Here is a 14928-nt window from a genome sequence, read left to right on the forward strand (position 1 = left end):
TTACTATTGTTTGTACCCCTAAAAGGATGGTTGAGCAGTAGGAGGAGGAGTATGGAACAGGCAGCACCCTCAAATCTTCAGAAGTATGAGATGAACCCCAAAAACTTGGAAAGGTGGATCTCACACGTACCGACACAGACTATCACGCAATTTAATTGATCCCCAAAGGATTTAATTGAATAGCGGAATAGAAAATATGATCAAAAAGAAAGTGTATGTATCTCACACGTACACCACCACACTAGGCCCCAATTACTATTGTTTGTACCCCTAAAAGGATGGTTGAGCAGTAGGAGGAGGAGTATGGAACAGGCAGCACCCTCAAATCTTCAGAAGTATGAGATTGTGTTCACTGTACCCCACAAAGATTGTGTTCACTGCACCCCACAAAGATTGTGTTCACTGCACCTCAAAAAGGATTTTGTTCACTGCACCCCACAAAGATTGTGTTCACTGCACCCTAAAATGATTTTGTTCACTGCACCCCAAAAAGATTGTGTTCACTGTACCCCCCAAAGAATGTGTTCACTGCACCCCCACAAAGATTCTGTTCCCTGTACCCCACAAAGATTGTGTTCACTGCACCCCACAAAGGATTTTGTTCACTGCACCCCAAAAAGATTGTGTTCACTGCACCCCAAAAAGGATGTTGTTCACTGCACCCCAAAAAGGATTTTGTTCACTGCACCCCAAAAAGATTGTGTTCACTGCACCCCACAAAGATTGTGTTCACTGCACCCCACAAAGGATTTTGTTCACTGCACCCCAAAAAGATTGTGTTCACTGTACCCCCCAAAGATTGTGTTCACTGCACCCCACAAAGGATTTTGTTCACTGCACCCCAAAAAGATTGTGTTCACTGTACCCCCCAAAGATTGTGTTCACTGCACCCCACAAAGATTCTGTTCACTGTACCCCACAAAGATTGTGTTCACTGCACCCCACAAAGGATTTTGTTCACTGCACCCCAAAAAGATTGTGTTCACTGCACCCCAAAAAGGATGTTGTTCACTGCACCCCAAAAAGGATTTTTTCACTGCACCCCAAAAAGATTGTGTTCACTGCACCCCACAAAGGATTTTGTTCACTGCACCCCAAAAAGATTGTGTTCACTGTACCCCCCAAAGATTGTGTTCACTGCACCCCACAAAGGATTTTGTTCACTGCACCCCAAAAAGATTGTGTTCACTGTACCCCCCAAATATTGTGTTCACTGCACCCCACAAAGATTCTGTTCACTGTACCCCACAAAGATTGTGTTCACTGCACCCCACAAAGGATTTTGTTCACTGCACCCCAAAAAGGATGTTGTTCACTGCACCCCAAAAAGGATTTTGTTCACTGCACCCCAAAAAGATTGTGTTCACTGCACCCCACAAAGATTGTGTTCACTGCACCCCACAAAGGATTTTGTTCACTGCACCCTAAAAAGATTGTGTTCACTGCACCCCAAAAAGGATTTTGTTCACTGCACCCCAAAAAGGATGTTGTTCACTGCACCCCAAAAAGGATTTTGTTCACTCCACCCCAAAAAAGATTGTGTTCACTGCACCCCACAAAGATTGTGTTCACTGCACCCCAAAAAGGATTTTGTTCACTGCACCCCAAAAAGATTGTGTTCACTGCACCCCACAAAGATTGTGTTCACTGCACCCCACAAAGGATTTTGTTCACTGCACCCCAAAAAGATTGTGTTCACTGCACCCCACAAAGATTGTGTTCACTGCACCCCACAAAGGATTTTGTTCACTGCACCCCAAAAAGATTGTGTTCACTGTACCCCCCAAAGATTGTGTTCACTGCACCCCACAAAGATTCTGTTCACTGTACCCCACAAAGATTGTGTTCACTGCACCCTAAAATGATTTTGTTCACTGCACCCCAAAAAGGATGTTGTTCACTGCACCCCAAAATGGATTTTGTTCACTGCACCCCAAAAAGGATGTTGTTCACTGCACCCCAAAAAGGATTTTGTTCACTGCACCCCAAAAAGATTGTGTTTACTGCACCCCACAAAGATTGTGTTCACTGCACCCCACAAAGGATTTTGTTCACTGCACCCCAAAAAGATTGTGTTCACTGCACCCCAAAAAGGATTTTGTTCACTGCACCCCAAAAAGGATGTTGTTCACTGCACCCCAAAAAGATTGTGTTCACTGCATCCCACAAAGATTGTGTTCACTGCACCCCACAAAGGATTTTGTTCACTGCACCCCAAAAAGATTGTGTTCACTGCACCCCAAAAAGGATGTTGTTCACTGCACCCCAAAAAGGATTTTGTTCACTGCACCCCAAAAAGATTTTGTTCACTGCACCCCAAAAAGGACGTTGTTCACTGCACCCCAAAAAGATTGTGTTCACTGCAGCCCAAAAAGATTGTGTTCACTGCAGCCCACACACAGAAAAATGGATGTGGAATTGGTGCTGAGGATTTTGAAGGGCCTTAAGGGCCGTGCCTTGCCATGCACCCAGAGGAGGAAGGGTGCAGCCATGCATGCCTAATTCAACATGGGATGCTGTGTCTGAAGCCCATAAACACATCCATGCATCGGCAACTGTCCCTCCTTGTCCGGCCTTCGCGCTGTGTGGGGAGGTTCTGAGGGTGCTGCCTGGGGAAGCGAGCATAGAAGCCAGACTTCTGTGTTTACAAGTGATAGAAGAGCGGTAACAGTGAATATGGCCAACCCGGGGCCTATATAAAAGGTAGGGGCCTGGAGCTGCAGCTCCAATAGCCCCTACGTTAATAGGCCCCAATTACTATTGTTTGTACCCCTAAAAGGATGGTTGAGCAGTAGGAGGAGGAGTATGGAACAGGCAGCACCCTCAAATCTTCAGAAGTATGAGATGAACCCCAAAAACTTGGAAAGGTGGATCTCACACGCACCCCACAAAGGATTTTGTTCACTGCACCCCAAAAAGATTGTGTTCACTGTACCCCCCAAAGATTGTGTTCACTGCACCCCACAAAGGATTTTGTTCACTGCACCCCAAAAAGATTGTGTTCACTGTACCCCCCAAAGATTGTGTTCACTGCACCCCACAAAGATTCTGTTCACTGTACCCCACAAAGATTGTGTTCACTGCACCCCACAAAGGATTTTGTTCACTGCACCCCAAAAAGATTGTGTTCACTGCACCCCAAAAAGGATGTTGTTCACTGCACCCCAAAAAGGATTTTTTCACTGCACCCCAAAAAGATTGTGTTCACTGCACCCCACAAAGGATTTTGTTCACTGCACCCCAAAAAGATTGTGTTCACTGTACCCCCCAAAGATTGTGTTCACTGCACCCCACAAAGGATTTTGTTCACTGCACCCCAAAAAGATTGTGTTCACTGTACCCCCCAAAGATTGTGTTCACTGCACCCCACAAAGATTCTGTTCACTGTACCCCACAAAGATTGTGTTCACTGCACCCCACAAAGGATTTTGTTCACTGCACCCCAAAAAGGATGTTGTTCACTGCACCCCAAAAAGGATTTTGTTCACTGCACCCCAAAAAGATTGTGTTCACTGCACCCCACAAAGATTGTGTTCACTGCACCCCACAAAGGATTTTGTTCACTGCACCCTAAAAAGATTGTGTTCACTGCACCCCAAAAAGGATTTTGTTCACTGCACCCCAAAAAGGATGTTGTTCACTGCACCCCAAAAAGGATTTTGTTCACTCCACCCCAAAAAAGATTGTGTTCACTGCACCCCACAAAGATTGTGTTCACTGCACCCCAAAAAGGATTTTGTTCACTGCACCCCAAAAAGATTGTGTTCACTGCACCCCACAAAGATTGTGTTCACTGCACCCCACAAAGGATTTTGTTCACTGCACCCCAAAAAGATTGTGTTCACTGCACCCCACAAAGATTGTGTTCACTGCACCCCACAAAGGATTTTGTTCACTGCACCCCAAAAAGATTGTGTTCACTGTACCCCCCAAAGATTGTGTTCACTGCACCCCACAAAGATTCTGTTCACTGTACCCCACAAAGATTGTGTTCACTGCACCCCACAAAGGATTTTGTTCACTGCACCCCAAAAAGATTGTGTTCACTGCACCCCAAAAAGGATGTTGTTCACTGCACCCCAAAAAGGATTTTTTCACTGCACCCCAAAAAGGATTTTGTTCACTGCACCCCAAAAAGATTGTGTTCACTGCACCCCACAAAGATTGTGTTCACTGCACCCCACAAAGGATTTTGTTCACTGCACCCCAAAAAGATTGTGTTCACTGCACCCCAAAAAGGATTTTGTTCACTGCACCCCAAAAAGGATGTTGTTCACTGCACCCCAAAAAGATTGTGTTCACTGCACCCCACAAAGATTGTGTTCACTGCACCCCACAAAGGATTTTGTTCACTGCACCCCAAAAAGATTGTGTTCACTGCACCCCAAAAAGGATGTTGTTCACTGCACCCCAAAAAGGATTTTGTTCACTGCACCCCAAAAAGATTTTGTTCACTGCACCCCAAAAAGGACGTTGTTCACTGCACCCCAAAAAGATTGTGTTCACTGCAGCCCAAAAAGATTGTGTTCACTGCAGCCCACACACAGAAAAATGGATGTGGATCACTGACACCTGCCTATCTCCTATCCCACACCACACAGCAATATCGATTGTAGTTTGTAGAACACAGTTTCCCTAAAATTCAGCAGCAGCAGCCTCTCCCTAACAGGATTGAGAAGAGATCGTAGATCAGGATTGAGTGCAGAGTCACCCCACCCCCCCACACAGCAATATCGATTGCACTTTGTAGAAGACACTGACCCTATAATTCAGCAGACTCTATCCCTAAAATGCCTACAACTCGCCCTGCCTAAACACTCCGACCTGTCCCTCAATTCTATCCGGACACAAATGGTTTTCTCCTGCCTATCTTTCCCTAATCAGCAGCCAGCACGTTGATGTGTGCTCTGTCCCTGATCTAAACAGCAGAATGAAGACGCTGCGGCTGCCTGGAACTTAGGTCTTGGTCACATGCTTCAGACGGCCAATCACAGCTACTGAGACATTTGCAGGCATGGCTGGGATGGCTTAAGGCACACCAGTTAAACGATTGTTGATTGGCTGTTGAAAGCCCGCCATGAAAAGAGCGCCAAAGCATGCAAAACCCGGAAATAAAACGACCGAACATGGATTTTTACCCGAACATACAGTAAAGTGTCCGTGTCCGTGTTCGGGTACAAAAAATCCAATTATTCGGTACGAACACGAATAATACAGTCCGTGTTCGCTCAACACTAACCATAGCTTCTAGACTCAATAACTTTCACACAGACTAAATAATATACACTAATTTGGGTTAATTTTACCAGAGACATGTAGCAGTATACATTTTGGCCCAAATGTATGAAGAAAAATTTATTTTTTGCAAAATTTCATAATTGAAACTAAAAAAAAGTGTTTTTTTTCAAAATTTTTGCTCTTTTTTTGCATATATCACGAAAAAAAAAACCCAGTTGTGATCAAATACCACCAAAAGAAAGCTCTATTTGTGTGAAAAAAATGATAAAAATTTTGTTTGGTTACAGTGTAGCATGACTGAGCAATTGTCATTCAAAGTGTGAGAGTGCTGAAAGCTGAAAATTGGTCTGGGCAGGAAGGGTGTCTAACTGCTCTGTATGGAAGCGGTTAAGCAGCAAAATATTCCATTCTTAAAGTGGTTAAAAGACTCCAGACACCTACCTACCTCTATATAGGACCCACTGACTCCCATATATCTATAGATCCCCCATCACCCCAAGGGGGGTCTGTGATGTCAGGGGGGCTTTGTGTGGGGGGTCTGTGATGTGGGGGATCTGTGATGTTGGGGCCGGCCTTAGGTGTTCAGCCGCCCTGTGCGAGCTAATCCTGTGCCCCCCCCCCGCGCATTTTCTTGCACCTTTTTTGCACTTTGTCTTTTCTTTTTTATGATCACTAATAACTTAGCCCCCCTTACATCAGAGACCCCCACACAGAGCCCCCTTTACATCAGAGACCCCCCACACAGAGCCCTTTACATCAGAGACCCCCCACACAAAGCCCCCTTAATTTAGAGGCCCCCTACATCAGAGAGCACCCCTCACACAGAGCCCCCCTCACATCAGAGACCCCCACACAAAGCCCCCTCACTTCAGAGACCCCACACACAAAGCCCCACTTACATCAGAGACCCCCCACACACATCAGAGACCCCCCCCACACAGAGACCCACTCACATCAGAGACCCCCACACAAAGCCCCCCTAAGATCAGAGACCCCCTACACACAAAGCCCCCCTCACATCAGAGATCCCCCACACAAAGCCCCCCTCACATCAGAGACCCCACACTCAGAGCCCCCTTACATCAGAGACCCCCACACAAAGCCCCCTTACATCAGAGACCCCCCACACAAAGCCCCCTTACATCAGAGACCCCACACATCAGAGACCCCCACACAGAGCCCCCCTCACATCAGAGACCCCCTCACATCAGAGACCCCCTACACACACAAAGCCCCCCTCACATCAGAGACCCCCCCACACAAAGCCCCCCTCACATCAGAGACCCCACACACAGAGCCCCCCATAAAAAGCCGCCCTTACATCAGAGACCCCCATACAAAGCCCCCCTTACATCAGAGACCCCCATACAAAGCCCTGCTTACATCAGAGACCCCCCACACAGAGCCCCCCTCACATCAGAGACCCCCCACACAGAGCCCCCTCACATCAGAGACCCCCCACACAAAGCCCCCCTTACATCACAGACCCCCCACACAAAGCCCCCTTACATCAGAGATCAGCCCCACACAGAGCCCCCCCATCAGAGAGCCCCCCTTACATCACAGACCCCCCACACACAGCCCCCTTACATCAGACCCCCCCCCCCCGTGGAGCCCCCCACATCACAGACCCCTCACACAAAGCCCCCCTTACATCACAGACCCCCCACACAAAGCCCCCTTACATCAGAGCCCCCCCACACAGAGCCCCCCACATCAGAGAGCCCCCCTTACATCACAGACCCCCCACACAAAGCCCCCTTACATCAGACCCCCCCATGGAGACCCCCACATCAGAGAGCATCCCCTTACATCACAGACCCCCACACAAAGCCCCCTTACATCAGACCCCCCATGGAGCCCCCCACATCAGAGAGCCCCCCCTTACATCACAGACCCCCCCCCACACAAAGCCCCCCACACACAGAGCTCCCAACACAAAGCCCCCCCCTTACATTTTTTGAAGGAGAGAGTCCTCACTTACCTTCCGCTCTCTGCAGCTTTTTTTTTCTTTAAACTTCCCGCCCACACATCCCCGGGAGTGTGGGCGGGGCGGGAGGAGGAGGAGAAGGGGCGGGGCAAGGAGGAGCTGACGATCTCTCCTCTGGCGTCAGTGCAGGGAGGGAGGAGAGATCGTCAGTGTGGAAGGATCGGAGGCTGAGCTATGTGTGATACACAGCTCGCCTCACTGCATCAGTACGGGTGACCGAGGCACAGCCGCACGGCGGGAGGTAAGCGCCGGCCGCGGCCTGTGTTAACCCTGTCCAGGCCACGGTCGCCGCTCACCTCCCGCTGTGCAGCCTGAATCACCTGGTCTTCTGCGAGCTGTGATGGCCGCACGGCGCCCTTGTTGCCCATGGCGCCCTGTGCGGCTCGCACACCCCAAAGGCCGGCCCTGAAAAGTATCTCCAAAAGCCTTGCTGTTCATCAGTCCACGGTAAGACAAATTGTCCATAAATGGAGAAAGTTCAGCATTACTGCTACTCTCCCTAGGAGTGGCCGTCCTGCAAAGATGACTGCAAGAGCACAGCGCAGACTGCACAATGAGGTGAAGAAGAATCCTAGAGTGTCAGCTAAAGACTTACAAAAGTCACTGGCAAATGCTAGCATTCCTGTTAGCGAATCTACAATATGTAAAACACTGAACAAGAATGCATTTCATGGGAGGATACCACAGAGGAAGCCACTGCTGTCCAAACAAAACATTGCTGCACGTTTACAGTTTGCACAGAAGCACCTGGATGTTCCACAGCAGTACTGGCAAAATATTCTGTGGACAGATGAAACCAAAGTTGATTTGTTTGGAAGAAACACACAACACTATGTGTGGCAAAAAAGAGGCACAGCACAACAACACCAAAACCTCATCCCAACTGTGAAGTATGGTGGTGGGGGCATCATGGTTTGGGGCTGCTTTGCTGCGTCAGGGCCTGGACGGAGTGCTATAATCGAAGGAAAAATGAATTCCCAAGTTTATCAAGACATTTTGCAGGAGAACCTAAGGCCATCTGTCTACCAGCTGAAGCTCAACAGAAGATGTGTGTTGCAACAGGACAATGACCCAAAGCATAGAAGTAAATAAACAACAGAAGGGCTTAAACAGAAGAAAATACGCCTTCTGAAGTGGCCCAGTCAGAGTCCTGACCTCAACCCGATTGAGATGCTGTGGCATGACCTCAAGAAAGCGATTCACACCAGACATCCCAAGAATATTGCTGAACTGCAACAGTTCTGTAAAGAGGAATGGTCAAGAATTACTCCTGACCGCTGTGCACGTCTGATCTGCAACTACAGGAAACGTTTGCTTGAAGTTATTGCTGCCAAAGGAGGTTCAACCAGTTATTAAATCCAAGGGTTCACATACTTTTTCCACCTGCACTGTGAATGTTTACATGGTGTGTTCAATAAAAACATGGCAACATTTCATTCTTTGTGTGTTATTAGTAGTTATTGTTGTGACTTAGATGATGATGACAGATCACATTTTATGACCAATTTGTGCAGAAATCCATATCATTCCAAAGGGTTCACATACTTTTTTTTTTGCAGCTGTATATATTTTTACAATTGATATTGATACTTTATGTACTTTTCAGACCAGTTGATGAGCATGTACTCCTGAAGAAGTGAGCTATGTTCCTCACAATACGCGTCAAGTTTTTTGATGCTCCAGTTCAACTATGCAATGTGTTTACTGTACTTGCGAGTATATTTTTTTTATATATGTACATGTGGACATATATTATGATTGTTATACTTTCAATAAACCTATTTGTATTACTACATCCATCGGCCCCTCTGTGATCACCTCAACTTAAAATCCCAGGGCACCTTTCTTCCTGCTGTGTCCCCATTAAGGAGATTTACCCCCTATTTGTCATTTTAATATTATCATTGAAAGTGAACGTAAAAGAAAACCCCAGATATTGGGTTGTCCACGGAACAGTAATAGAGCGGGAAAACTCCCAGTCGGAACACTAGTTCTGGTGACCCTGGTAACAACCTGGAATTTCCTAATTTTAGAAGGATTAAATTTACTTCCCATTTTGGCAATGAGATGTGATTCCGCCCCGCAATTTCAAATGGCTGCAAAACGTGGGACGCGTTTGTGATGCAATTATCTATAATGGCACCCCAATCACACCGCTATTTTGCCGCAATTGTCACACGGTAAATTGCTGCAAATCGTAATGCACGATGCTGTCATCCTAAAGAAGCTCCTGTTCCTTTTTGATTTACCGCGATTGCAGCACAGTTTACCATGCGACAATCGCGGCAAATCACAGCACAATTGAAGTGCCATTAGAAGTAATAGCTTCGCAAACACTTTCCGCATTTTGCAGCCATTTGAAATTGCTGGGTGGTTCCGCCCAAAATCATGTGTGAATGCAGCCTAAAGGAGTAGTAAATGCCACTCGCTCACTTGAACCTACAGGTAAGCTTATAATAAAGAATTATTCATAGTACCACTTCTGGCCTATCACTGAAAGTGTAAACAAGCCAATTGTATAGCCCTGAGCCTACATAAACCTATTCCACTTTATGTATCTGATGTGTTTGTGAAAGCTCTGGGCCAGAAGTGAGTCTTGGCTCTGAGGGATATACTATAGAGTAGAGTGTCTTACCCCAAAAAGCTGATAGATAACAAAAGTATAGTGTAGGTGTATCTTTTTTTAATCCTAGACTCCTACCGCTTTGATCATGACAAAAAGAGTGCTCAATAGATGAGAAATTCTGGGGTGGGTATTGAGGAACACCTAGTACAAAATGTCTTTCAATCTTTTTTTTGAAGTTTACCAAAAAGAAAACATCATCAAATACAAACCAGACAACATGTATGTGAAAATGTAGGTCAAATTCCTATAACGTTTACCGAATGGTACATAAAGTTTCCAGAAACTGTGTTATCCTCCAGCTGGGAGAATAATCGTCATTCCTGCTGTAACTTAGTCGCTGGTATGATTTCAGGGAATCATCAAAGCTACTGCTTAACCGGAAGGGGAGAACCCCAGGAACCATACACCGATATATTGGTTGTGATTCTTATAGATCCCTGGGGACTAGCCAACCAGGAGACAAATTGTCTCAAATGTGAAGAATTCAACAATAACACTATAAGCAGCCTATAGTCTAGTGTAAATTACAGGTGAGAAATATAAATCATTTTTAGACATCCTGTCTTTGAAACCCCCTGCGAATTTAGTAAGTAACAAAGAAGGTATGCTGCAGATCCTTCCCATTCCTGAAGGCTAAGAACAATCAGAGGGAAACAGAGCAGGGATGCCTTAACATGTTAGTGGTTGAAGTCAACCTGATTTAATTAAAAAAAAAAAAAAAAGGAAAAATAAACTGAAGATGAACAGGGAGAAAGGAGAAGAAAGGGAAGGAAGTAGAGAGGGGAGAAATGGGGGAAGAAAGTCACCATGGAGGGATGGAGGGAACATGAATGCTCTGAGAGTAGTTGTGATTATAGGGAGATATTTACATAGGTTGACCAATGCTACCAGATATGTTTAAATTTCTCCGCCTTATCTAGTAAAATAGCAAGCAGTTTTTCTTGCGTCACAATCCATGTGAATTTTACGTTTTTGCCACTCCTACAGCTATTGTAGGTTTTTTCCAAGCTCCAGCTATCATGAAATTAGCTTCCAGAAACATATAGAATATAAGAGTTTGGGTATGTTTTGGGAATCTTCTCCACTGGACTGTTTAACAAGCCTATCTGTGGGGTCTTGGGAATAGCAAAACCTGTGACTTTATATATTATCTGGAAGAATTTTGTTCCAGAAACTATGAATTCTGGGACAGGACCACCATGTGTGGATAAAGCTACCTATAAGGGCGCAGCCTCGAAAACAGAGAAGAGTCTGGATACTTTTTAGCCAGGCATCTAGGCACTAGATACCAGCGTGACATAAGTTTTACGATTGCCTCAATTAGTGAGACATTAACAAATCCCTTGAAGGAGCACTGAAAACGCTGGTGCCAAGTGACTAGATCCCATTCCTCCTCCAGGTCCTGTTCCCAGCTCTGTGCATAGGCCGGCTTCTCCATGCTCTCTGCCAACATCAAATAAATAATGGAGATGCCTCCCCTTTGTTCCACAAGCTCCGAGCACTAACATTCAGATGTGGTAATTCTGGGGGGTCAGGTTTGTTAACCCAAATAGAGTGCGAAAAAATGAAGATTTGCGAAAGCCGAACTTTTTCTACAGGGGGCATTTTCAAGTTACTGATGCAGTGGCTCGCAGATAGTGGCCCCATGTAGTTGAAAAACAATGCCCTATGTGGTACAGTCCTTTATCCAGCCACCAGTGAAAGGCCCCAATGTTCATTCCTGGGGAAATTGTGGGTTGTGAAATATATGCGTCCGGGGTCTAAGTTCACAGACCAGAGAAGAGTGTTTGTGGAGTTGATCAATAAGAGCAAACGAGTGTGATAAATTTGGTGCAAGAATCGGGGGTCTGTTTTTGGGGGGCACCAAGCAAGAAAGTCTAATGTAAATTGGGGGACAGCATGACTTTAGTAGAGATAGTACAAAATTTCATATCACTCAGAGAAAGTAGGTGGAAAGGATCGCCCAATATCCAATGAAAGGCAAGTAGGAAGGTGAATTTGTAGTCATTTATTGAAAGAAGCAACTAGTTAACAAGCCAACTCGTTTTGGGGGAACAAAGGCTCGCCCTTTCTCAGGGCTGCTGCTGTATGCTGATGGTGAATGGGAAAGAATCCCAAACAGGTGTGTCTATAACACAAAGATCAAATTGAAATGTGTCCACTGTGTTGGCTGCTACCTCTGCCAACACAGCAGACATATAACATTTTGATCTTGGGGTCCCAGAACTTCTTCTCCAGCCCTGTGAGCACCTCCAGCGGCCCTGATTTGCTACCATTGGTGGACCGGGACACCTTTGTTGATTATGTTGCATGTGGCCAGATATGTACTGTGAGTTCTAACATTTTTTAAACTGCCCACTGGATGGTGCTTTAATCCCTTTCCATACACACACACACACACACACACACACACACACACACACACACAAAGGAGCAGTGGGGGAAATCACATGTAATTCAGGCAGGAATTGCACTGCATTCCTGTTCAAATTGCATGCACTTCTTTGCAATGTGATTTGCACCACTTTTTTTGTATTGATGCAAATTGTGCTGCAAAGTATCGGTACTCGTGTTGGCCAATAAAAAACTGGCATCGGTGAAACCCTAGCTACGTCACGTAAAAGCTTTTTGTTATTATAAATATGCAAAAGATTCAGGGGTAAGAATTGCTAAAATTTTAAAAAGCATTAAAGTCCATAAAATAGTGTGTTTGTATCATGATAAGTAGAGGCAGCTCCTTAATAATAGTGGAGCAATCTCTGTGGAAAATATAAGGAAACAGCAGAAGGCGCAAACTAAGTGCAGTATATCCATAAAATGTATTAAAACACACAAATAGCAACACTCACACTCTTACAAAAATCAATAATGGCACATCTTCAACAATGCAGCTTTGGTAGTAGTAAATCTTGTGGTGTGCTGTCAAAAATGCAGGCGCTGATGCGGGCACCAGACAGTTTAAAAGACACTGAAAGCGAAACCCAGAAGTGCTGGAACCACCGTGAAGCACCCTCCATGAGATATGCCATTATTCCTTTTGTCAAATGAGTTGCTCTTTGTGTGTTTTTAATACATTTTATGAATCTACTGCACTTGATCGGTGTCCTCAGCTGCTTCCTTATACTCCCACTTCCTCGGGACTAATGAGCAAAAGAACAATAAAAAAAACAATAAATTAAATAGTATATATTTATGGTATGCCTTTTATCGTTTTTTTTTTTTTTGCACATTAGCTCAGAGGCTCCTCAATGCCTACTCCCAAGTTTATTCCACTTTATGGGAGAGTAAGTGAAGATACATTGAGGTCACTTCCACTTTTGTAAAAAAAAAAACATAAAAAGCAAGGGCAGTGACTACTAAGGTTGAGTTATCAAGTGATTATCATGTGTTTATAACAGTGGTAAAGTGAAGAAGGGAGACCATCTCTGGTAATGAACTGTTAATGACTATGCCGTTTTCCAGTTTACTGGATACATTTGTGCAGTGTCATAGTTGATCAGTTTTTCTTGATGAACCTCAGAAAGTAGATCACCCAGATTTGTGGTAAGAGTTGAGATATACCCCCTCCATCACCAGACCTTTTGCCATCCTACTACCTTTCAAATTCAATTAAAAATTTAAATCTAAATTTACTGCTGGTAGTTAAATAATACAATTTTCTAAGAGGTTTACAAGGCAGACCAAAAAGGTGGACACTGAGAAGGAAGAAGGGACATAGTTATCTGAAAGGCAGTTCCTCCAAAAGAGGAATATTTGGGAGCTAAGTCTTCCCTGTCTTAGTGTCAGTTGTCAGTTGTCGTAATGTGTAACGAAACATGCACTTTACAATGTGTTAAATGCAAAGCACAGATTTTAACAGAATGCACAAGTTTCTCCTTCCTTGCCTTTTTTATGTGTTGTAGGCATTATTACTATATACCTATGTATTAAGAAAAAACAAACAAAAAGATTCTTTTTAGTATTTTATATTAACAAATACCCCTAAGGGTCCAAATGTACAAAAATCGGACAAAACTTATTTAATTTGTAATCTGCAACATATGTTAATGTTCTCATAATAATAATTTTTATTATTATTATTATTATAATAATTGGAAATAAAACAATTCCTTTTTTTTAATCAACTTTATATACTGATAAAAAAAAAGTATGCCTCGCCGTATTTAAGAGTACTCTACTTTGTATACTGATAAAAGTTACAGTGCACTAGATGACAAAAGCACAATTCAACACATTTATTAAATAGTCCATGGCAGTGTAAAGTACACCCTAGAATACCACCTCTAAATATGTTCCAAAAAAACCCTTTACCCACAATCTTCTTTTTTTAAAGCTTTAAAATCTTCATTTTGATACATTTGCTGCACATTACACCTCCTGTTGTGGTAATATTATAACATGTATCTGTACTTAACATGTCTTAAATAGGTGGTGGTAACAGAACCAAAAACTCTGGATCAACATGCTAAATGTCAGAGCAAACTTACCTGAGGTTAGCAGCAACAGGACACAAGGGATCATCAAACCCATTCCTGCTGACATCCTACTCATGCTTCTTTAACTGGAAATGGTTGCTGAACTTGCTATATATGATTACTTTGCTCAACAAAATGACTGTGTATTATGAAATTTCTCCAAGTTGTCCTCCTTGTTGGAGCCGTTGTGGAGTGCTTTCTAGTCCTTCATAATGAAGCCTCACAGTCACTCACTGCTAGAGGGAAGTGTGAGAAATATTAATTTTTAACCACATCCCTTGGAACATTGTAGTGTGTCATTATACCCAGCTTCCTGGTGTGCTCTGCCAATAATTTAACTTACATGAAGGAGTTATCAGGTAGTAGCATTGTAGTAATATTCTCCAGGGCTAATTTTAGCACATTTACAGGAAATGCAGTGGATTGAAAATATATGTCCTTGCCCTAGATGGTTACCCTATTCAGACAGGGGTATTCCACCATTTATTTTATTATCTGTCACATTGGGGTAGATTTACTATAAGCAAATAAGCTGTGCAAGGGAGGTTGCAGTTTGGAAGATAATTTTCCCTAGAACTTAGTTAATGTGGTTCATTTTT

The 14928-nt window shown here is 44.1% G+C and overlaps 1 protein-coding gene across 1 annotated transcript in view; it reads right to left on the reverse strand.

Annotated features, from left to right (window-relative positions):
• LOC309568016 (cell adhesion molecule CEACAM1-like) overlaps window positions 1-14510 on the reverse strand; it is a 214013-nt gene extending 199503 nt beyond the window's left edge. The window contains exon 1 of the mRNA XM_082273588.1: window positions 14342-14510. Coding sequence (XP_082129714.1) covers window positions 14342-14405 — 64 coding nt within the window. The 5' untranslated portion in view covers window positions 14406-14510. The remainder of the gene's footprint in view (window positions 1-14341) is intronic.
• Window positions 14511-14928: the final 418 nt, after the last annotated feature.

Source organism: Pelophylax lessonae (assembly GCF_965119305.1).
Source record: "Pelophylax lessonae genome assembly, chromosome: 12".
NCBI classification, from domain to species: Eukaryota; Metazoa; Chordata; class Amphibia; order Anura; family Ranidae; genus Pelophylax; species Pelophylax lessonae.